General features: G+C 46.0%; 1 protein-coding gene across 1 annotated transcript; it reads right to left on the reverse strand.

Annotated features, from left to right (window-relative positions):
- Window positions 1–1,064: 1,064 nt before the first annotated feature.
- Window positions 1,065–21,624, reverse strand: dstyk (dual serine/threonine and tyrosine protein kinase). Its single transcript, XM_076037115.1, has 14 exons — window positions 21,026–21,624; window positions 19,377–19,786; window positions 13,568–14,104; window positions 12,278–12,473; window positions 11,385–11,623; window positions 9,974–10,057; window positions 9,708–9,884; window positions 6,603–6,732; window positions 5,143–5,299; window positions 4,413–4,545; window positions 3,776–3,889; window positions 2,914–3,028; window positions 2,661–2,795; window positions 1,065–1,672 (listed from the first exon to the last, which is right to left on the reverse strand). The coding sequence occupies exons 1-14, from the start codon at window positions 21,213–21,215 to the stop codon at window positions 1,485–1,487; spliced, it is 2,805 nt and encodes a 934-aa protein (XP_075893230.1). The 5' UTR covers window positions 21,216–21,624; the 3' UTR covers window positions 1,065–1,484.
- Window positions 21,625–22,478: the final 854 nt, after the last annotated feature.

Genomic DNA, 22,478 nt, shown 5'->3' on the forward strand with positions numbered 1-22,478 from the left:
CCTAACTGGGAGTTTTGGAAGGAGAGGATTATCCTTTTATCACTGGTGAAATGCGGGGTGTATACAGGTATATGGAGTATACACACTTATGTTTCAGTCAGCACTGAGTTTACCCTTTGCTGAATGGGTTGGTTTGTTTTTTTGTTTTTGTTTTTTTTTAATAAGGACGTGAATTAAGAGTATAGACACTTCTCCAGGGACCACTGCACCACTGCACCACTGCCTTCTTTTCTGTTTCAGCGCAAGATGGAAAGAAATTCTCTTGAATTGACTTAGTTTCACTTTTTAAAATAAAGCCAAACCAACCTGACTCTTTCCTTGTCGAAATCGCACAAACTCTCTATGAACTTCAAGATGGGGATTTTCTTTTTTTTTTTTTCCATCTTAATTTTATATTGCCGAAGAATATTTCTGCTGCAGCCACGTGGTCTTGCAGCTGGTTTATTTGACGAGTTAGGCTGCACGTAACGGAAACTGACTGTACTGGAGCACTGGAATAACCTGCAGCAAGTGAAGATGGACTGAAGGGTTGTGTGCGCAGTAGTGTGGAGTAGCCCCGGGCAGTGGACAGTGGAGACTCTAGAGCTGCTTCTTGAGGAATCATTAGCCAATTATGCAATTGGTGCAAGACCGTAAACCTTCTCATCCCTGCACAGATTGAACGTGTTGCGCGTATTTTCAAGAGGTTCAACTAATTACTAAAACAGTTCAACCAGGCTCCTTGTTACCGTTACGCCCTCCAGCCCAGTTTTGCCTTTAGCTTGGTTTAAGCATCAGTTTAAGCATCAGAATTCTAATTTATTCTGAAGCATTAAAGCATGTTAACTTGTGAATCCTCCAAAAAAAAAAAAGGCGGCTCTTCCGTCGTTGAACAGAAAGTCATTTATTGAACCTTCTCAGGCTCAATGAAGTCTTTGCTGTTTCTTTCTTGCCAGTATGATTGAAGTGTTTCTTTTAAGTGTGGAGCTGCAGGCTGAGACACATCAGCCAACATCCCGAGTCAGTGACCCTGCGAGTAAAACAGCTTCGGAGACAATTGTGCTGTAATAGATCATTTTATTTAAAAAACAAAACAAAACAAAAAAAGGTTGGGTTTGTATAGATGCAGACATGCTCATTTTAAATATCATCTAAAATTAATATTTCATATTTCATAATACTGACAATGGAGTACTTTTAAAAGAATTTGCATCTAGTAACAGTTCTATGACCAAGTAGCAATTAGCATGACGATAGCCTCTCGTAGAGTTTGTATACAAATACACAAAGCGCAAACAATAAAATGAGTGAAAACCTTCGGTCCATGTCAACCCCTCATAAATAGAATATCTACTGACGGAACTAAGAGGAAAGCTCTAACATCACACACTGGTCACCGGTTCATCGCCACTCTGCATAAATACCCCCAGATACCTGACTGACGACGCGTGTGCGTTAGCTTGCCGGAGTGTTGACGCTTTTGCTTGTTTGTTTTTTTTTTTTTTTTAGTTTGAGTCCTCCAGGCTGCTGCTCTTCTGCTTGGAGTCGCAGTTGCACATCCGCACCATGATGCTTTGCAGGCTGGGCTCCACGATGCCGAGCAGGGGCCTCAGGGAGGGGTCCCCGTTCCAGCAGGCCTCCATCAGCTGCCAGCACTCCTCGTCGAAACAGGGCAGGCGCTCCGGCCGGGCTCCTGCAGGGAAGCAACAAACTGCGCTGTTCAAAGTGGGACTGCGCTGCAAGGCCGGAGTGACTCACTGGCAATAGAGGAACAACATCTGGAAGAAAGTTCCTGCGAATATCACAGTTCCACTATGGTGCTTCTGGGCCCCTGAAATAACTTCTGACTTCCCTTCCCATCTTTGTGACAATTTGGAGGTGTTTACTCACGACACAACAAAGATCAAACCCTCGCTGCGACTTTGAGAACTCAAATGAGTCACAGCAACTCAATTTAGCAGTCAAGTGGACGTGCTTCCTTATATCCTTATTCTTCCTTTGTCGTTTTGTCAATTGTGTTTTCAACTGTGATTTTTGACTGAAGAAATGTTTGCATTTACAACCGGAGTGACACTGTGTCCCTCATCTGACTATTTATACATTGACATTTTCTCAACCACATGGCAGGGGTTCACGTTTCAGATGGTACCACACCGTCCTGCCCTTTGAAACCTTTGAAGATTTGTTTTTGATTTGAACTCCTCCAATATCAAAACGATGAAAGAACAGTTGTATGAAAGAAGAAAATACCCACTGGCCCTCTGCGACACATATGTGAGACACTCACTGATGCTGGTCTGAACAGAGCAGAAAAATGTGGTTATTTTCGTAGTTTCACCTGATTTACAAGCAGCTTCGTGACCCATCATTCCTGTATTCCTCTGTATTTAGCAGCTGGTCAGTGAAATTCATAAAACAATCTTCAGTGGGCATGTCACTGCAAGCATTGCCAGTCCTCCAGTTTGGGGCAGACCTTGCACGCCTGGAGCCTCTAACAAGCTGTTATGCTAAAGTCTCGAGATTTTTAATATGGTACGAGACAACTGAATTGAGTTTCATCCCAAGGGTCAAGACGGGGCTCAACTACATAATCTAATAAGTCAACTATAAAAATCATCCATAAATCAGCTCACTGAAAGAAGCAGTGAACGAAAGAAAAGCCAACGCGACGACGGCTTCACCCTTTTTGACGTTGTTCCAGAGTTGATCCTTGCTGGAGCATTTCTCAAAGGCTTCTGGGAGTTTGACGGAGCCGGTGCAGAGGTACCAGAAGAGGATCCCGAAGGCGTAGACGTCCACAGAGTTGTCGTACTTTCCTGTGGGTCAAACAAAGAGGAGGAGGAGGAGAGCGGGTGGGCGCGAGCGGCCAATTACCGCAGCGCCGCTTGTGCGACGCTAACACGACGGTGGTCTGACGCAACGAGCGGGCCGTACCGGTGAACAGCTCCGGGGCCATGTGAATGGGGGTCCCGACGATACTGCCAGACATCATGGCCTCTGGTTTACAGAAGCCCAGGTCAGTGATCTTCGCCCTGTTTTGCTTGTCCAGCTAGAGAAGGGAGTTGGGAACAAATTGAGCACGGATTCATGAATCGAGAAGAGCCGGTGCCAAGCGAGCGGTTGCACTTAATAAGAGACAAGACACGAGGGCTGACGCCAAGACTGTCAGCGCCAAATCCTCTGTGTGTGTGTGTGTGTGTGTGTGTGTGTGTGTGTGTGTGTGTGTGTGAGTTGTTCAGGCAGGAAAATTGTTGCATTTCCTCATGTGCTCTTCATTATTATGCTGTCATTGTAACATTTTAGCAAATCTGATTATTTTTTTTTGTGCTTCTTTTAAAATGACAATTACCGTAAATACATAAGCTTAAAAAAAATGCTATCGTTTGGAATTTGTTTTTTGGAATGTTTTGGATGTTGCTCCTTTGTTGAACCGACTGCAAATGAAATTGGAAAATAAAAGATAAAAAAAATGAATAAGTTAAATAGACAGCAAGTCCCCGACCTTCTTTTCATTTTCACTTTTAGACCTTAACTGGATTAAGGATTAAAACATCATCATCATCATCATCATCATCATCATGTTAGCGCAGGCAAATAAATGATACATAGTGCTGCTATAGTGAATATCTGGTGTTTAGCTCTTTGCCACGAGGCAGAGAAATCTGTTGAAAAATAAATAAATAAATAAATAAATAAATAAGACCCTTTTCTTTAAAAAACAAAACAAACAAAAAAAACAACATTTTGCCATATTAGTGAGTGCACACCAGCTCCTGCAGCGGCTGTCTGAACCTACCAGTACATTCTTCAGCTTGATGTCTCTGTGCAGGAGGCCCTGACTGTGCAGGAAGCGGATCCCCTCCACCACGTCCAGAGCAATTTGCAGCCTCTCTCTCATCGACAAACCGGCCTGGTGTAAACCCGTGATGGAGAAAAGAAATCGTGGAAAGCGAATTTAATGGAAGAGATTCACAAAGTGACGCTTTCACTTCCTTGCAAGCAGCAACCGATCCGTAATGAGAGCCAAGTGCAATAACCTGCTGCACTTTTTAAATTGTCATTTACTTTTCTTGGTACATTTGCACTGCGCACTGTGAACCTGCAGTTATTTCACTTCTTACCTATCTTAAATGATTTTCTTTCATTTATGAAATGAGACTTACTGCTGTAATTTCATTGTATACCTTGCACAATGTTGGAATCAGATATTTGACATCATGCATCATAGCATATTGTGCTATTATATTTGCAATATTACATTTCTATGTTGGAATTATTATGTCGAGTTGAACGTACAAATGTATTGAATGTTACTAGATGTAGTGCTTTGGTGTATATCTGTTGATCATGACCAGTGCCTTGGGGGGTGTTGAAAAAAACCTGGTGGTGAACAGTGACCTGGGGTGACCAGAGAGTGCTCAGCTGTAACGGACCTTCAGTCCCGTGTAGAGGTCCCTGTGCAGCCGCTCCATAATGAGCAGCACGGCAGTGCTGGCACCGTCTGCGTAGGTGTCATCGATGACCGAGCCGTGCAGGTCGACCAGCCGCTCGTGTTTGGGCAGAGTCCTGCAGCCGGAGACAATCGGAGGGCACATTTCTTTTCCAACGGGTTCTATCAGAAGCGGCTGTGCACCGAGAGGACTTTCACACAGAACCGCATTCCTCTGGTTTACTGCCGACTGAGGCGCTGAACACGACAAGGCGCTGACTGGCCTGCTCCACCTGCTGACTGGCGGCCAATCAGGCTCCACACACACACAACCATTCAAAGGGTTGGCCTCGCTGACTCATTTCTTGCATTCAACTCCAATATAACCAGTTTTTGAAAATAACGATCCTGTGCCATCGTTAGTGCTTTACAAGTAGAGGAACAGTTATGAAAAGCATTTCCAATGTCTCATCAACAAGGGATTGAGAGAATTCAATCCCTGTGTGTGCAAAAACTCTGGGTCAACATACTAACAGTAGGCAGTTTTAAAGAGCCCAACATACAATGTATAATGTATAATTACAATGTAATTACAATGTAATTACATTGTAATTAAAATGTAATTACAATACAAAGCTTTGAAACGACTCAGTGACCCCCAAACTATTGAACGGTTGTGTATCTTAGAGTGACGACCATTCCAACTGTGACGCCGTAAAAGCTTCATCACTCACCTGGTGTAGTGAAACTCCAGCGCCAGGTCGTTCCAGTGTTTGTCATCAGGTGGCACCACCGACTTGAGCGCGCAGGGGCTGTGCCCTCCCCAGTTGTCGCACATGTAGACGACTCCGTACTGGCCCCGGCCCAACTCGCGGCCCAGTTTGGGCTTGCCTGTCACAGAGCGACGCACCTGCGTTACATGGCTGTCGAAGCGCGAAGACGCATCACAGATAAGCGGTTGCGGACGTACTTCCTGTGTGATCAGCGGCCCCGGGAGATCAACACGGGACGCAGCGGGAAAATGCACTTGAATGTGTTGAAAGCCGTTGCGTGTGTATGTCAGAGCTGCAAGATTTTATATCCAATGTTGTGCTTTTGAATGCTCTTATCCACTGCAAAGCCCTCTGGGATCATTTCTTTGATAAAATGTATGAATCTTAGGGCTGTCAAAAGACTTTTTTTTTTTTTTTATTGTGATTAATCACAGAAGCTTCTTAGTTCACTGCGATTAATCGCAGTTTGCATGAGTAAAATTCTGTTATTTTGCATTTCAAGGCAGTTTTAACACCATAATGTAAAGCATTACCAGAAATCGGTCAGAGGGGCCGACTACGGGTCAGTAAAAGGGACAAAAAGGTTACGCTGGGTTCGCATCGGATGCAGAAGCACCGCAAAGCGCCGCGCACACGGAAATTGCCCGCGAGCCGCAGCTCTCCTGTTCAGACCAGACGCACATTTCTCCGCGCTTCTGCTCAGCTGTTGTTTACTCCCAATTCAGAGCAAATCTTTTTTTTTCCATCAAGATTAATCTCACATCGTCTGTCTTGACTTGACAACAACTCCTCTCTGCCTCTCTCTCACTCTTTCTGCGTTTGTTCGTGTGTTTAGCGGTATTTTATTCTGAAAATTGTTTTCATTTTGAAGACCTAATCGAATTTTCTGGTGTTTCTTTGAGTCACTTCCTGTCCAGCTTGACGCGGATCGCTCGCGCACAAAATAGAGCAGACGTCGAAACGATCGCACCTGGTCTGACCGAACCATTGGTTAACAAGGGCGCCGAAAGGAAGCGGGCTCCGTTCCGCGGCGCTTCCGCTTCCATTGTGAACCCGGCCTTACATTTAAAATACAATTAATTTTTTTTTTACGGGTTATAGATTTTATCTAATTAATCGAGATTAATGCGTTAACGCTGACAGCCCTAATTTATTTAAATAAAATCTTGATATTTAATTAAAATCTATTATTATTATTATTATTATCATTATTATTATTATGTTTAAGATATATATAAATTCTCGAACCCAACAAACTTGGACAAATGCAAATTTTGGACTTTACTACTGGATCTTTTTTTATTATTCAAAATGCACAACAATACACATAGAGTGGGGGGGGGGGTGTCCAGCAGACCTTTGGCAGAACTGCACTGAGCCGACCTGCGGAGTCACTTGGGAGGATTGTGGAGCTGACTCACCGTTCAGCAGCACGTCCCGGAGGGAGCGGCTCTCCAGGGACAGGCGTGCCAAGCGGGGGGCGTGGTCCTTCCTCACACGCAACCACAGGTCCTCGGTGCGCTCCAGCCGCCCCGTGTGGCCCTCTTCCAGCTGCAAAATACCAACACGTGACACCTCAGGCAAGGCACAACACAGCACAGCAGCAAGGTTGTTTTCTTATTTTCGCTTGGGGTGGAGGGAGGGAGGGAGGGAGAGAGAGCGAGAGAGAGAGAGAGAGAGAGAGAGAGAGAGAGAGAGAGAGGCAGACAGATGTGTCTCGTTGTTGCTTTCGGTTTTATCGACTTTGCGTTCACTTTCTGCTATCGCCGTGGAGTTTGACCTGCAGAGGCCTCCGACTCAGAGAGAATGAGAGCGTTCGTCACACACGCACACACACACTTTATCTCTTCACAATGAGCTTTCAACCCTGCTAGCGCAGCGCCGAGAGCGCAGATGCAATGGAACGAGCGAGGTCACCTGATGTCATTTCAACAGTGTGGATTTCCTCCAACAGCCACCAGGCTCAAACATTAAGGCTCTGATCCCGCCGGGTACGAAACAATCTTCGGTCTTTTCTCTTCAAGACGACTTTGACTTTTGCAGGTTAGTTTTTTATGAACGGGTAGATTATTTTCTTTTTTTTGGAGGGCTTTCCATGTCTTTCCAAGAACTGGCCGCCACAAAAGTCCAACTACAAAGGTCCAACAGAATGTGAATGTGAAAGTACACAGCCTGCTCCATGTTTGCACAGTGGGGGGAAAAAAAATCTGCCTCTCTTCAAATTCCAGCGAACAATAAAATCCTTCCTCTGATAGAGCTGGGGGGTCGGGGGGGGTGGACTCTGCTCTCTTTTGCTTTCATATGGCCTCCTCCATATCTAGTGTCCCACTAACCAAGTCAGTGTGCAAGCCTCAAATAGTCATGGACAGGAATGTGATGCGTGCGTAACCCCACTCCCCTGCCGGTTGCTCAACTCGATCAAACATTGATATTTCGGTCAATCAAATTCATTGCAGACAACAACAAAAAACTATCAGCCAGTGGCCTTATGAAGCCGGTTAGGTACAATATCACTTCACAATGCTGTCTGACTGTAATACGACCAAACAGCTGGCAAGCATGGAAATGCGTCTGGTTACGTCCCCCACACGGTTTGTCATGTGAGGATTATCATGAGAGCAATTGGATTGAAACCAATTTGCCGTGGACTTCACGGAGGGCGCTGAAGCACCAGAGTTTGCTTTTAGGTTGTTGGGTTTTTTTGTTTTTTTTTTGTGATTTTAAGACATTTCAGCCACCCACTTGTCTGAAATCTGGGTCCTAAAAGTGTGTAGAAGCAAAACATGGAGCCTTTCTCCCCCCCGCCGCCGCCTCCAATTCACACCAAAAGCGCCTGCAGCGAGGTCGCGGCTCCGCAGCAGAACACGGCCATTAAAGTCAGTGTGTCGGGTCACATCAGGCGCATTCATTTCAAGGAAGTTGCTCGCCATACGCCCAAAAAGTTCCCGCATTAGAGGGCCCGTAGAGCAATGCGCGACGTCACGCTGGGAATGAACTCTTTTAAACGACTACAAGACCAGAACTGAAAAACCTATAATGGAAAGATTTGCTATGAACCGCCTTTCAGGTCACAGTCGTCCACTGGGCTGTTTTAAAGGCGTTTATTTTGTATTGCGGTCTATGGGAAAATGCTTTTTGGGCCCATGGGAGTTTTTTGCTGCAGTACCTCGAGTGGCCACTGGGAAAATCAGCGCTCTGCCATGTTGCTAGTCAGGTATCCAGTTCTTGTAATACATCCGTATTTGCGAACGCGTCAACGGCAGCAGGTGGAATCGTTCCGGCGGGAAGTCAATGACTGGAAAACACGCTGGATCAGGTTGATTTTCATCCTAATGTACAATGTGCTGGATTTGGGTTTTATATGTGCTGGATTTTATTGTGAAACATCAAGCGGTTTCCGCTCCGCGCCGCAGACGCTTCTGGTGTACATTGGGGGTTAACGTTTGATGAGCGGGCCGCAGGAGAGGACGATGTGATGAGGTGGCATCTCTCATGAAAATCTGTGTGTGTGTGTGTGTGTGTGTGTGTGTGTGTGTGTGTGTGTGTGTGTGTGTGTGTGTGTGTGTGTGTGTGTGTGTCCAAGGCTACTCTCTGGTGAAACGCCGGCAGAGGAAGTCGAACTTAGATAACTTTTGTAGGTTTTGTTTTGCGTTAGATTAGCGGTTGGTTTTTGGTAACTGACTGTCTGACACAGTCTGTGCAGGTGAAAGGGTCAAACTGCTGACTGAAGGAGTGGGGTGTGTGTGTGTGTGTGTGTGTGTGTGTGTGTGTGTGTGTGTGTGTGTGTGTGTGTGTGATCCCATGTGGATCTGCATGTGATGTCACTTTGGCCGGGTTTGACTGGGAGAGTGTGACAAGCATGGGCGCAGATGGGACTGGGGGTGAGGGGGGCGTGTCCCCCGTCGCCACCTCCCACCACTTAATCACAGTACAAAAGTCATCAATCAATCAATCAATCAATCAATCAACCAATCAATCATTTTTAGACAGGGAAAGTCCAAGTTTGAACCGTACATTTTCGGAGCACCAAATTCTATGTCCCAATCCGGCAAATGCAATGCACCATCTCAACTTGGGTCCAAAGATGCTTGTAGCTGCAGACAGCTGGTAGCTAACTATAGTGATCCTTCTTGTAACACACATCCCATTTAATGATAGCCAGCGCATGATTTATTCACTTTTTATTATTGATTGTTTTTTTGTTTTTTTGTTTTTTTATCAGAATTCAATCCAAGTTTCTGTGGCGAGATCCTTCATCCTGTTTAACTCACCGATTGTTTAAATAAAACGTGCAGAAGGCATTCAGTTTTGTGGTTGGCTCTCGTCACCAGGGGCGACTGAGGCCGAGCGCAAAAACAAAACGGAAGATAACCTTCAGGAGAATGTGAGAAGAGAAGGAAAACTGAGCCGCGACGTAGGAGGGAGGAGTCTCGCTTTACTCGTGAAATAAAAACATGGTGAAAACGGCACGTCGGCGCGTCGGAATTCTCCAAATTCTCCAATAACCACGGACGGGGAGATTTTACCTGGCGCAGGGAGGCGGCAAAGGCCTCGTGGGAGCTGTTCAGGCGGGTTCTGAACTGGGAGCAGATGCTTTTGGCCAGTTTGGCGGCGCTGAGGCTCTCGATGGCGTCCTGGGCCACTTTGCGCTTCCACTCCGGGGTGATGGCGGGGGGGTTCACGAACGTTATCCTGTGGATGATCTGGGAGCAGGAGCACGGGCAGAAGTGAGCGCCTCCTCGACGGGGGTCACACCGAGGGGTTCGGGCTGCTGATCGATCGGGGACCCAACCTGTTTGATTTGCTCCCAGAAGAGTTTCGTGACGGAGGATCCGGACTGGAAGGTGACTTCCACGTGGTAGGCGGCGTTAAGCAGCTGCGACAGACCAGGGAGAGAACCGGGAACAGAAATGAGAAACAGCCCGAAACCCTCACAACCATCTTTCAGAATACACAGAGGGGAAGACTTGATCGAACCGCGTCCATGTTTGCTCCTAGGTGCCTGCCAGTGAGACCATCATTGACGATTTTGTGTTTGGGAAGTTTTCTATGTTTTTTGGATGGAATTGTCTGGGCCTTGCACCTCTTTACTATGAATGTTTCTATTAGGGAGGGCCCGTTTCTATCGATTTTCTTGAATAAACAGAACTGGCCCATACATACACAGTGAGACGACAAGTTATAAAAATATGACCTAAAATAAGACAGGAGTTCTAAAAAATAATAGGTGTAGATTTCTAATGGAATTCTAATTTTGTGTCGTTACACTCAAGCCGCGTTCAGACTGCCAGCCAAAATCCGATTTTCAGCCCATCCAGATTGAAACCAGGTGGCTCTTTTGTAGTCTGAACAGTCACAAATGGCATGAAATCCGTTCGCATTTGGACGGATGCGTCTCAGTGTGAACGGCTCCAAACACACCGATGGATTACTCCATAAAAGTAATCCAACTACTGATTACTGATAACTCTTAAAATAATAATCTAATTACTTCTTTGATTACTTTGTTTCATAAGTTATCAATTACTTATTACTTTTGTAATAAATGAATAAATAAATAAAGTAACAGTTTCTCAGTGCTTTGGAATGAACTTTACAAAGTGAACATTTTGCAATTCTAAATATTGCCTCTGTCCCTTTAACATGAAAGACTGTTTGCTCTCTGAAAACAAACTGCACATTTCACAGAGCAAACTCATGTACAGCACTGCTGCCTTCTGCACAGCCCAAATTGTTAAAATAATCTGCGACATCGATGTTTCTGCCTGTTTTTCTAAATCTCAGACATTTTGTGGATAATAAGACATTTTGCATTTTAGCTTGCAAAATATTTCAGAAAAGTAAGGGAATCGTTACTTGATAAAGTATTAATGATATAATTACCAGTTTTGCCACAGTAATCCCATTACATTACACCGTTATTTAAAAAGCAGATCAATTACAGTAGTGGATTACTTAGTAACAGATTACTCGCCAACACTGGACGCCACACACACGACGCCTCCGCCCCGACGTCGTTGCTACAGCAGCCTGTCAAGATGGGTCAAAAATGTGGCCCAGTCTGAACAGAACCAGATCCCATTTGGACACTTGCTAAAAAAAACAGTGTGAGAAGGAATCTGATTTGAATCAGATTCGCCTGCAGTGTGAACGCAGCCCGAGTCCTAAAACCGAAGCAGATCTACGCCAGAGCAGCCGCTGACCTGCTTGAGGTGGTTGGAGGTGATGTTGTGGGCCGTGGACTCGATGTGAGACTTCTCCAGGCTGTTGAGACATCGCTCCAGGGTGCCCACGAAGCTCTCCCTCAGGTAGTCCACGGAGCTGATGAGCTTGTTGGCCACGGCCTGGTTGAGTCGGACTACGATCAGCTCCTGGATCTGATGGATGCAAGATTTGATCTCCTTCGACGTGAGCGCCTCGCTGTTGGTCGTCACGATGATGTCTGCGGCGAAAGGAGAAAATTTTGTCAACTACAAATAAATCAAATAAAAATACTCAAGCAACAAAAAGATTTATAATTGAAAGGGCGACTTATTACAAGGTGTTACCAACCTACAGTATGTCTTCTTTATCACTAGCTATGTTAACATGGACACAAACAATCGGAATAAAGGTCCAATCAGATTGAAAACGCGTCAATCGGAAGATTCTGATCCGGTTCGGTCCATTCGGTAAGAAATTTCGTTCCGAAAGAGAGAGGTGGATTATGCCGCTCATTATGACAGATGGTAGTTTGTGCAGTAACACAGACAAAATACAACAACTGTGTCCTCATTGGTCGGTGGATTTCCAGGTATAAGCCAGGAGTCGGAATGAGGAGCAGATTTGCAGCTCGACGGGCTTGTTGGTGACCAACATTAGCAATTAGCATTAGCAATAGGTGTCTTTGAGGGGTTTCATGCACAGAAGTCCGACCACAGAGACTTGGCAGACATTCCTAGTGTCCTGGGTGTTGATGTAGGGAATGTGCAATAAGTCAGACCGACAAGAAGCTCATCATTTCCTCGGAGAGCATCTGTGGCAAAGCAGCCCTTCGTGTCATTTAACGTGCAAAACCCACTGGGAACGGTGTCGCGTTTCACCGTCACTCACTGACCGGTAAACTCCAGGTTGGCAGCGTCATCCAGCAGCTGCTCCTTCATGCTGCCCAGCGTCTCCACGATCATCTCCTTCATCTCCTCCTGCTTGCGGTTGGCAATGGCCATGAGGGAGGTGAAGAGTTCGCCCTCTTTCTCACGGGTGTACTCCAGTCGGCGGGGCGTGATCTGCAGGTCCCTCTGCATGTCAAAGGCCTGCGGGGGGGCAGAGTGGGGAGGACTCGTCAGGGGGGGGCGGGGGCGGAGGGGCTAGGTTTTCTTACGGGCGCCCAGGGTCAACACAGCCTGGAAGCTGCGAGCATTGAAAAACAAGAGGGGAGTCGCAGAGTATAAATACTTTGCTGCTGTACTTAAAGCCGCTTTCCCACTGAAATTAGTGGGTCGCCTGGTGTTGGCCACTTTTGACTGTCCTCAAAAGCCAGAGGACAACGAGCTCATTTTTGGAGAGCTGATGGAACGTAGCCAAATCGAACAGCGGGTTGAAAAGGGTTTTTTGGCCAGTGGGAAAGAGCCTTAAGTAGATTGTTCAGATATCTGTACTTTATTTTTTCTTTCCAGACGATTATTTACTTTTACCCCCTACATTTGTACACAAACATCTGTATTTTCTACTTCCTACATTGGAAAAAAACAAACGTGTTTGTTACTTTTGTGTTTGGAAGATACAAATTATTATCAAAGTAATTCACATTATTATTATTATTTTTCATTATGGTTGTTGTTGCTTACAGTGGAGCATATTTGAGCTATGCTGCTGTGTAGTTCAATATAAAAGTGGATCATAATTTAGAGGGAGATTATTTGAGAGTGCTTTGGCTCTGGGGTCACTGTTCAGTACGTTTTCAGACATAAATATGTAAATGTAGACAATAACTCATCAGAACTACTACTGCTCACAGCTGGATTGAATTGGATTAAATCTATTATTAAGGGTACCAAAGCTGTTAAAAATGATCCAGATGATCTGATCAGTTCAGTCCAGACTATTCTGTCACAACCTTTTTTTTTTTTTTCAAATTATGAACAAATGTATTATTTCATTAATGGGCAAAAAAACCAAACTTTAATTTACTTTACTCTCTTACATTTCAGAACCTGTACTTCCTTAAGTAAGGAAGTACAGGTAAAGGAGTTGTAAAGGAGGTGAATTGATACTTTTACCAGAATATTTCTGCATAGGTATCCATACTTTTACTTGAGTACAGAATGTGGATACTTTTGCCACCTCTGTAAGGGAAAAAAAACCCCACTACATCAACACACAACGAACCTGTGCTGAGGTCTCTCACCTGGTTGATGAACAGGTCCAGGCAGCGGCAGTGGAGGCCGTTCAGCAGCGTCGCCGCCTCCACCTGCTGATTTTGCAGCACTTGCTTGGCAAAGGACAGCAGCAGGCGGGGGGGCTTGTCGGAGGCCTCGGCCAGGACGCTCTGCGGCTTGGCACCCGGGGCGGGCGCCTGTACGGGGGCGCCGCAGGTGCAGTTTCCCGTCAGGCCGCTGAGAAGGCCGAGCTGCAGCAGCTGCTTGTGAAGGACGCTCTTCTCTCGCTCCCTCTCCCTCTCACGTTCCCTCTCCCTCTCCCGCTCCCGCTCCAGGCGGCGGGCCGGGTCCGGCGAGGCCGCCGGCGCGGCGGCGGGCATGCGGATGAAACAGACGGGGAAGGGCAGAATCTCTTTGACCCTGTGGAGCTCAGCCACTTGGTCGTTACTCAGAGAGTCCTGGTTGACGGCGTAGAGGATGACGGGGATGACGCTGCGGGTGCAGTCCTCCAGGGCTTCTTCTAACGGCTGGACACTCCGACACGGCGCCACCATCACCTTTGCCTCCTGGGGACGAAGGAGAAGGAAAAACGGTTGTAGAACACAAGCAAATTTGTGTGCATTTGCAAAAAAAAAACAAAAAAACACTTTGCCTGCAAAAGAAGGTTAAGACAAGAGATTCCATCATTCACTTTGCAGTATTTTTCTAACAGTTGACTGTCTCTCCAGAAATCTGCTCCACTTTTTGAGAAGGTGTGGGCTAAAAAAAAAAAAAAAATGCACGTCTAATGGCAACACCCAAAGCTGAGTCATTTCACCCTTCCACAGCTGCATCACAGCTGCAGGTCTCGTTTCTCCTCTAAACAGAAAGTTTAGCAAAGGAGGGAGAACGATTCCTCAAGCAGCTTTTAACCTTCATTTATGGTGTAAGGCCAGTCCGCAGCGGTCCGTGAGAAAAATAGACCATATAAGGAGAAGTGCAATGTGGCAAATCAAGTCTCACTCATGTCTCATTCACAACCAGGAAGTAAAGCACGATGGAGGAAAATGGATTCAGAAATTCAAAGACTTTCATTCGTCACATGCACGGAATTACAGGATAAAGCGTGCAGCCGAGTGTGTGTGTGTGTGTGTGTGTGTGTGTGTGTGTGCGCGCGCGCGCAAGTGCGTGCATGCGTGTGTGCAGGGTGAGAACAATACACAATAAATCAGTCGCCGATTGAAACTCAATACTGAGTTTTTCAGTTCCATATTCAGTTAGAAGAGGGTTTTTTTTTTATGATTTGAATCAAAACCACAGCATTGAAGTGCACCAGGCGATGGACTGTGGCAATTACAGCTAAACTGTTCCAACCATAATTTGCCAGTAGACAATCGACAGTAGTTAAAAGCAGCAAAAACAAAACAAGGAATTGCTTGAAGGGTGTTTGTTTGTTTTTTAACTACATCTGCGTAAGTAATAAGTTGCCATATTTGACCCGTTTTCAGATGTTTACTCCATCAGTGAAGCTTCTCCTGAGTGAGTCATCGCCCCCTAAAACTCAATGGATGCCCTGAAAACAGCACTCTCAGACGCTCTGTTGACAGCCTCTCACCGAGGAGCTGTGAGTCATCATTTGTGACACCACACAGGCCCGACTTCACAGACGGATTAGTTCATATTCTCACCTTTGTACGTTTTTCACATTTTTTCTTCTTTCCCAAATCATCTTTTCTTGATGATTAATTCAATCTTTTGTATTTTCTTAAAACAAAGAAAAAAAAAAGAAACGGGCATTGATATATTGGAAGGATTGTTATTTTGAAAATGTTCTTTTGAGGCATTAAGGGGATTTTAAACAAACAGCTGCAGCAGACGTAAAAAAAACAGCAGAAGCATGTTTGCTGATATCCGACAATGGCACAAAGACCTTGGACAGAAGTTTATCTCTCCATCTATGTATCCTTTCATCCATCTATCTATCCATCCATCCATCCATCCATCCAGCATGAACAAAAGAATTAGGTTTGCATTCCATGTCAAGAAAAACCTGATGGCTGGCACTTCAACCGGAGGCGGAGCAAAAGCTTGATAACAAAGGTTATCAAAATGGTAATAAGGACGGCTCTGCAGAAGAAAACAACAACAACAAAAAAATACTGATGATAATGTTTGTAATGTGGGAGAGAGAGAAGGAACGCCGAGGTATTGGGTTCTTAATAGGGATGTTAACAATTAATCGATTATCGATTAATCGTTGATTAAGAATTTAATCGATTAAATTAAAATAGTCGCAATTAATTGAACATTTTTTACACAGATAGTTAATATCATATAACAATGTAGTGGCAGGAAAGAGCAATTCACCTGTAGATTTAACTGTAGATTTGACTTAAGAAAAAACAAAAAAAACAAAAGCTGAAATGTGAGCCATTAGAAGTCAACTTAGAAGAACATTAGAAGTCAGAGGAGAAATGTTTTGGGTGTTTTTATTGTTCTCCAATGTAGAAATGGGTCACATTGGACGCTCAACATTATTTATGGGTTCATTAATGTGTTCCTTACACATTTTCCATTGTGAAATTTAGGTTCTCAGGAAAAATCGCAGCTTATCAATTCATCGTCAATCGATGGATAAGGTCAATCAACTAACGATTAGTGAACTAACCAATAACTTGCATCCCTAGCTCTTCGGTCTTGCTAGATGACTGTGTTGGCAACAGGGAGGGCAGACAGGGATGTCAGCGACGGCTTGGGGAGGGGCGTGAGAGGAAGACGCGAGAGAAACCACCGACCGCCACACAAAGGAGACAGTCAGTGCCGTCTCCAGGGAACAAGAACCCGGCTGGCTCTGGAACAGCCATCGCCTCCAAACATTTGCTCCCAACCGATCGAAAACCAACGCAGTGTTTGAATCGCCTCGGTGCGTTTCGATTTCAACAACAACCTTTCAAAAAAAAAAAAGAAAAAACAACAAAAAAAAAAACCCGCACCCGACCGACTCCGATGGCTAACATTGGGGTTTCATCAGCACCTGTACGAGCGGGGGATTAAAGCCTCGGTCTGACCTACTTTCACAAAGTTGCGCCGGTTAAGACGAAGAACGGCCTCTACAGAGGGAAGATTTAGCACTGGCGCATAGTTTAAGGGTAACCGCTAATGTCACGGGCCTCCGCTAACCCGAGGATTTCTCTCGTTCGTGGAACGCCGGCAAGGAACACGGCGGCCGTACACGCATGTGCCTCGGATGGATTTTCGACACAGCGTGACAGGACGCCACCACTGACGGGCTCCTCCTGGGTTTTCCAGATCGGCTAAAAAAGATAATTAGCGAGACGCCTCCCCTTCGCTTGCCTTTAAACGGGTTGCTGTGACAATTGCACGGACGTGCGAATACCACAGCGAGCGGAGAGAATCTGTGCCTTCATTAAGTCAAACCCAGACATGCTGCTCGCTTATGCTTTACAGCTGAAGCCTCAAGATTAGAGCCATGTTGTCAGTTCTGTGGATTTTTTTTTTTTTTTTTTTGAACTGTGGAGTAAAAACGATGAGGAAAAAATTAATTAAGGCGGGGAGATGCAGAGATTTCCACACGTCTCTTCATTCAGTCACAGTGTCTGAGTAACTCAACCGATAATAATACTAAGAAAAACAGTTTGTACCTGCGGCTTAAAGACACCTAAAAAAAAAGAAAAAAAAAAAACTTAAGTAGGAAATTTAAAATAAAAAATGCAGATACTTATATTTGCAGCAAATTCATCCGGTAACTGCAGAATAAGGGGTTTTCAGTGAGCCACTACTGCCAGTTCAATCTACATGTCGGCGTTCAGCTGATCTGAATTACGCCGCAATGTGAGGAGCAGCACTTGTGCACGAGTGCCTCAGGCTCGCGGCAAAGCAAAGCATTCTGTGAAGCCAGTGTGCGTTAACGTGCTACAATTCAAAGCTGCTGCACAATGTTGTTCAACAATAGTGAGTGAAAGTTTCTCCTAAAGTCGCCGGCATTTTATGGCACGCGACGGCTGCGAAACATGACATTTCAAAAAGAAACAAAAAAAAATACAAATATAATCAAAGCAAAGAAAATCAATGGGTGCTTAAAAGTGTTAAAACGATTAAAAAAAAAAAAATCCAAAACAACCAACAAGTCATTCCAACATGCAAAGCTAAATGAACAATCCGGGACAAGCGAGAACTGTGTCCCGGGTCCCCGGCGTAACCAGGGAAACTTCATCACAGTTGAGGCTCTGGGATTTTTTAATAAGACCCGGTCATGTGAATCGCACCAGACCAGTGGCATTACGTAAGGGGGGTTGGGCGGGTGGGCTTTCTCTGAGGCGAGAGCCGGCCTAGTTCTCGTGGCTGCGCGATGCTGTCGACGGGAGCCGAAGCCAAAGAGTTAGAGACAGATGTCGGCACATCGCACAAAACACACGAGGAGTCACGGCAATCTCAGCGGAAATCCATCGCCTCCCGACAGGCGAGCGCGTTAAGTCGGCCAATCAAACTGAAAGAACGGCAAGCACACTTCTGATTCCAACAGCGCCAAAGAATGCCGGACGGAGCAAACGCAACAGAAGGAGGAGGTTTTGAGTCCAACGCGAGAAATAATCAGCTCTGCTCAATAAGCTTTCTGAGAGCGAGGCCGCGTGCGAACACCAACACACTGCAGGCTCAAACACCGCCGAAGAAAAACTGGATGTGACTGAACAATTGCCGTCTGTTACACAACTACTTTTTTGCTATTTTAGATACGCAGGGCACCACAACAGATCACTGGTGTTGCTGTGGTGCTTGTTTGTGTGTGTGTTTTTTTTTTTTTTTTAATAAAATTAGAAACACACGTACACACACAAAAAAAATAAAAATGGCCGACTCGAGGCCAAACTGTCTCATTTTTTTTGCCATCAGCCGAATTCCTGTCGTCGTTATCTGCAGCGAGAGTGTGTCCGGTGTGGGTACAGGAAGAGGAGCTTTCGCCATGGCATTGTTTGGCTTCTCCCCGCGGGATTCGTATGATTTCAGGCAATCTCGGCCTGGAATGTGGACAAACTTTCTGTTTGACTGTTCGGAGCGAGAGGTGTCGCAAATCTGGGGAAACGCTCGCAGCTTCGAGCGGCGGCGGCGGCAAAGCTGGACTTTGGAAAGAAATTAAAGAGAAAATTACCCTCAAGGTTGTTGTTTTTTTTTCACACCAGCTACTACAACTACACTGAGCATTAAACACTGGCAAAACGTCAATGCTCTGCCGATAGCAGCCATGCTAATTGTTTAAAAGCGCTTTTCCCCTGAAGGCCTTACTCTTCACGGCTTGTGGTAGCATTTATCATCATGAGAGATGAAGAGAGCTCAACATCTCGTGGACAACAGTGCAGAGCAACACAACATGAGTTCACACAAACGCACACAGAAGTCTGTTGTGTCTGCTGTTTGGCTGCACCGTCTCGCACCAGATTAAGTTCTGCGTTTAAACAGCTTGTTGTCCAGCTAGTCCATGACAGCAACTTCAGCGAAGGAAGCAGTTTATGCCTCTGTGTGTGTGTGTGTGTGTGTGTGTGTGTGTGTGTGTGTGTGTGGGAGTGGTGTGACCCGGGCATGGGAGTGCCATACTACAGAGCACTATTTGACTATAAATAGAAAAAAATTTAATCTTAGCAGTTCTCACTGTGAGAAAACTGACATCCTCCGCCTGTGCACTTCCCAAATAGCGTTTGAGAAGCTCTGCTGTGAGAGGAACCGGCAACTTCTCACGTCACTGCAGACCTGGACCAAATGGTCGCTTTAAAGAAAAAAAGAAAAAACATTCAAGCGCAGCTATGCTGAAGGCTCCAAATGCAAAGCCAGCCACTGCGAGCCTACCTGCAGCAGCGGGTGGTGGAGCGTGATCTCCAGCTCCGCCAGCCGGTGGGCCGGATCCTCGCACTCGTCCTGGATCTCCAGATCCACCCGGGGCACCGTGTCCCAGCGGCCGCAGTTAGCGGCTAGCTGGTGCACGAGCTCGTACTGGCCGGGCAGGGCCAGGCTGAGGCGCGTCTGCCTGCCGTGGGTGAAACACAGTTTTCGCCTCTTGCAGACGTTGCCCTGGACGCCCTCGCAGGGCTCGCCGGCGTCCGGGCCCAGCGGCAGCCGCCTCTCCCCCAGGAGGCAGTTGAGCAGCTGGTAGCGGGCGGCGCAGTCCTGACCCAGCACCAGGAGGTACGGCGTGGCGCCCACGGTGCCGCGCAGGAACTCTTCTTCATGGCTTGGGAAGGAGATGCAGCTGAACTGACCTGGAAATAAAGGTCAGCAGGCAGGAGGAGTTAGATCATAAGTTGGTTATCTCCAGCTTACATTAATAATTAATCCATTTTAAGTAAAGGTTATAACCAGCGGTTATCTAATCTGTCTTCTATCTTCTTAGAATCGGCCCCTTGACCTCACACTCCATCATAACTCCTACTGAGCCCTGGGCAGAACATCTGACCGCGAGTCACATAAGGTGTGAAGAGAGTACGTTAAAAAGCTAGTTAGGGTTGACATAGGCATATGATTGATTAAGCACCCTTTGGTATCATATGATGCATGTTCAAATAAGTGGAGCCAATAAATCTGTTGAGCTTGGACCAGGAAATGCAACATCGTGGCCTCAATTTTCTGCTGTTGACAGGCAAGCTTGTGATTAGCACTGAAAGCCCTCAAAGCGTAAAAGTAAAAACTTTCATTTCTGTTTTTTTTTCTCGCAAATATAACAAAATATAATGTAAAATATGTACGTATGACAGAGAAGAAGAAATTCACACTGGGGCTGAGATGAATACCAGGGCTACTCTGAGTGTAATCTGCACAGACGCAAATTTGTTTTTGATATCAGAAATATTAAATCAGCCGCAGATGCAGAATTTACATTTTCTATGCATTTCTTCCCAAGCAAGCGTTTGGGCTCCTCCTTCATCATCCCTTGTTATGTATGTTTCAACTTTCATACATGTGTTCCACACAGATCCACACCAAACAGCTTCCCTTATGCAGCCCCCAAAAAAGCTTTGTGTGAAAGGGGTTGGAGGTGAATTTAAATGTTTATCATATTTTTAAAAAATAAATAAATAAATAAATAAATAATGAATATTGACTCAAGCTATGTTACTACTTTTTGTGTCATTTGAATCTTGGCTGTAAACACATACCTGAGGCACGCTTCATCCCAACCAAAACAACAACTGTCATATAAACCCACCTCGCAGCTAACCAGCAAGTGCAATAAAAAGGAGAATATTGGGTGTATTCAGTCTGCTCAGGCTTGTGAGAGACGGCTTAATCCCTGACCCCGATTAAGGCATTTTTGGAGAACAGCTTAGCAGCAGCCACTTGCTCTTTTTTTCACAACAGGATACGACTTGCGGTGCACAATCACCGAGGATGGAGCAACGTTTTCCACCCACTTCGGGTACTTTAGGCATGTTTTATTTGTGGCAGACAAGACAACGGATGCCGTTGCAACGCGCATGCGTTCAACAAAAAAAAAAACCCACCTGAGTCCAGAGAAGCTGAATCCGAATTTATGGTCGATGCGCAGGCGTTGCTGTAGTTTTGCCTAATTTCCCGAAAGAAGGCATTGGTCTCCTTCAGGTTCCTCCTCAGCTGTCCGGTGTGTTTGTTGTAGCCGTTAAACACCCTGGCCAGTTCCCGGGTTGCTTTCTGCTGCTGTGTGTTCCCCTCCATGGCGCTCGACAGATTTGATCTCCTTGCTGTCCTCAACTGGTGCCACTGAGCTAATTGCGTAGCCGCAACGTTGATAATTCACGACACCTGAATGTACGTGCCAGTTCCTTTCACCGCAGGGTTAACATGAGGGTACCGCAGAAGGGCACGGAATCCCCCACAGTGTCCTTTTTCGGGGGAGGGCGGTCAGTAAAAACAGTCAGGCATTTGGCTTTCGATGTGGGATACCGAAGCTGGGCAGCGTCGCTAGCATTTCCGACGCCCGAGCCTTGGAGCGCAGGGAACGGCGCTGGCTTGAGGCGCAAGTTGAACAATTAAGCCAAGTTCGCTAACAAAGTACAATGAGTCTGTATTTCGTCATCCCGTTGTTAGCAACTTTCCAAGTTGCCACTGGCTGTCTGTCTGTCTGTCTGTCTGTCTGTCTGACTGCTAAGTGTGCAGCGTCGTTGACTACAACGGCGAGCTGGTGGCTTGCGTGCTAGCGGCGAGTCGCCAGCGGCGGTCAGTTAGCGACCGGAGCGGAGCCGTCACGTCAGTCCGGATAATGTTTGCGCCGCTAGCCAAAAGGCATCGCTCGTCCGTCCCCGCCTTGGCCTGGCACAGCAGACATGGCCCTTAAGTTAACGTCAACAGTCCGAAGCGGAGAGTTTTACAGCCATGCAGCTCAGCGGTGAGAGGAGAAGGAAGGAAGCAACGTTGACAGCTGCTCTAAACAAGCGACAACACACGGCGGGGGTTTTTGGTTTTTTTTTCCTGAACACGCTCGGGGAACTAGAGCTTCCTAAATTGGCTCCGGGCCGGGAAAGCCAGCAGACATCTTCCACCCGCAAAGTGACAACGGCACAATTGAACTACAGCAATTTAAAAGAAAAAAGAAGGGGAAAAAAAAGGAGTTCACTGTTTCTTCTGTCGTGGGTGAAAGTGAAGATGTGAGTCGGCGGTGCAGCAGGGCGAGGTGTGTCCGAGTCCAATCCGAGAGCGAGCAATCAAATCACTGCAAAACAGAAAATCGACACGGCCGAAGTTGGGGAGAGGAGAAGGCGGGGTTCCGACAGGCGCGCTGCACTCTGGGATATGTAGGAGTATTGCTGAGTTACTTTCCCATCCCACTTTGATGCTAGCTAGAAACTGTGTCAACTCAAACCAAGTTCCTTGTAAATGTTAACCCAGATGATTAAAAATTATTTATATTCCACTTTATATCTTAGATGTATTATTTCAGTTGTGTTTACAATCACTACTAATATCACCCTCTCTCCTAAA

Source organism: Nelusetta ayraudi, unplaced genomic scaffold (assembly GCF_046127955.1).
Source record: "Nelusetta ayraudi isolate G7.1 ecotype Tasmania unplaced genomic scaffold, CSIRO-AGI_Nayr_v1 ptg000050l, whole genome shotgun sequence".
NCBI classification, from domain to species: Eukaryota; Metazoa; Chordata; class Actinopteri; order Tetraodontiformes; family Monacanthidae; genus Nelusetta; species Nelusetta ayraudi.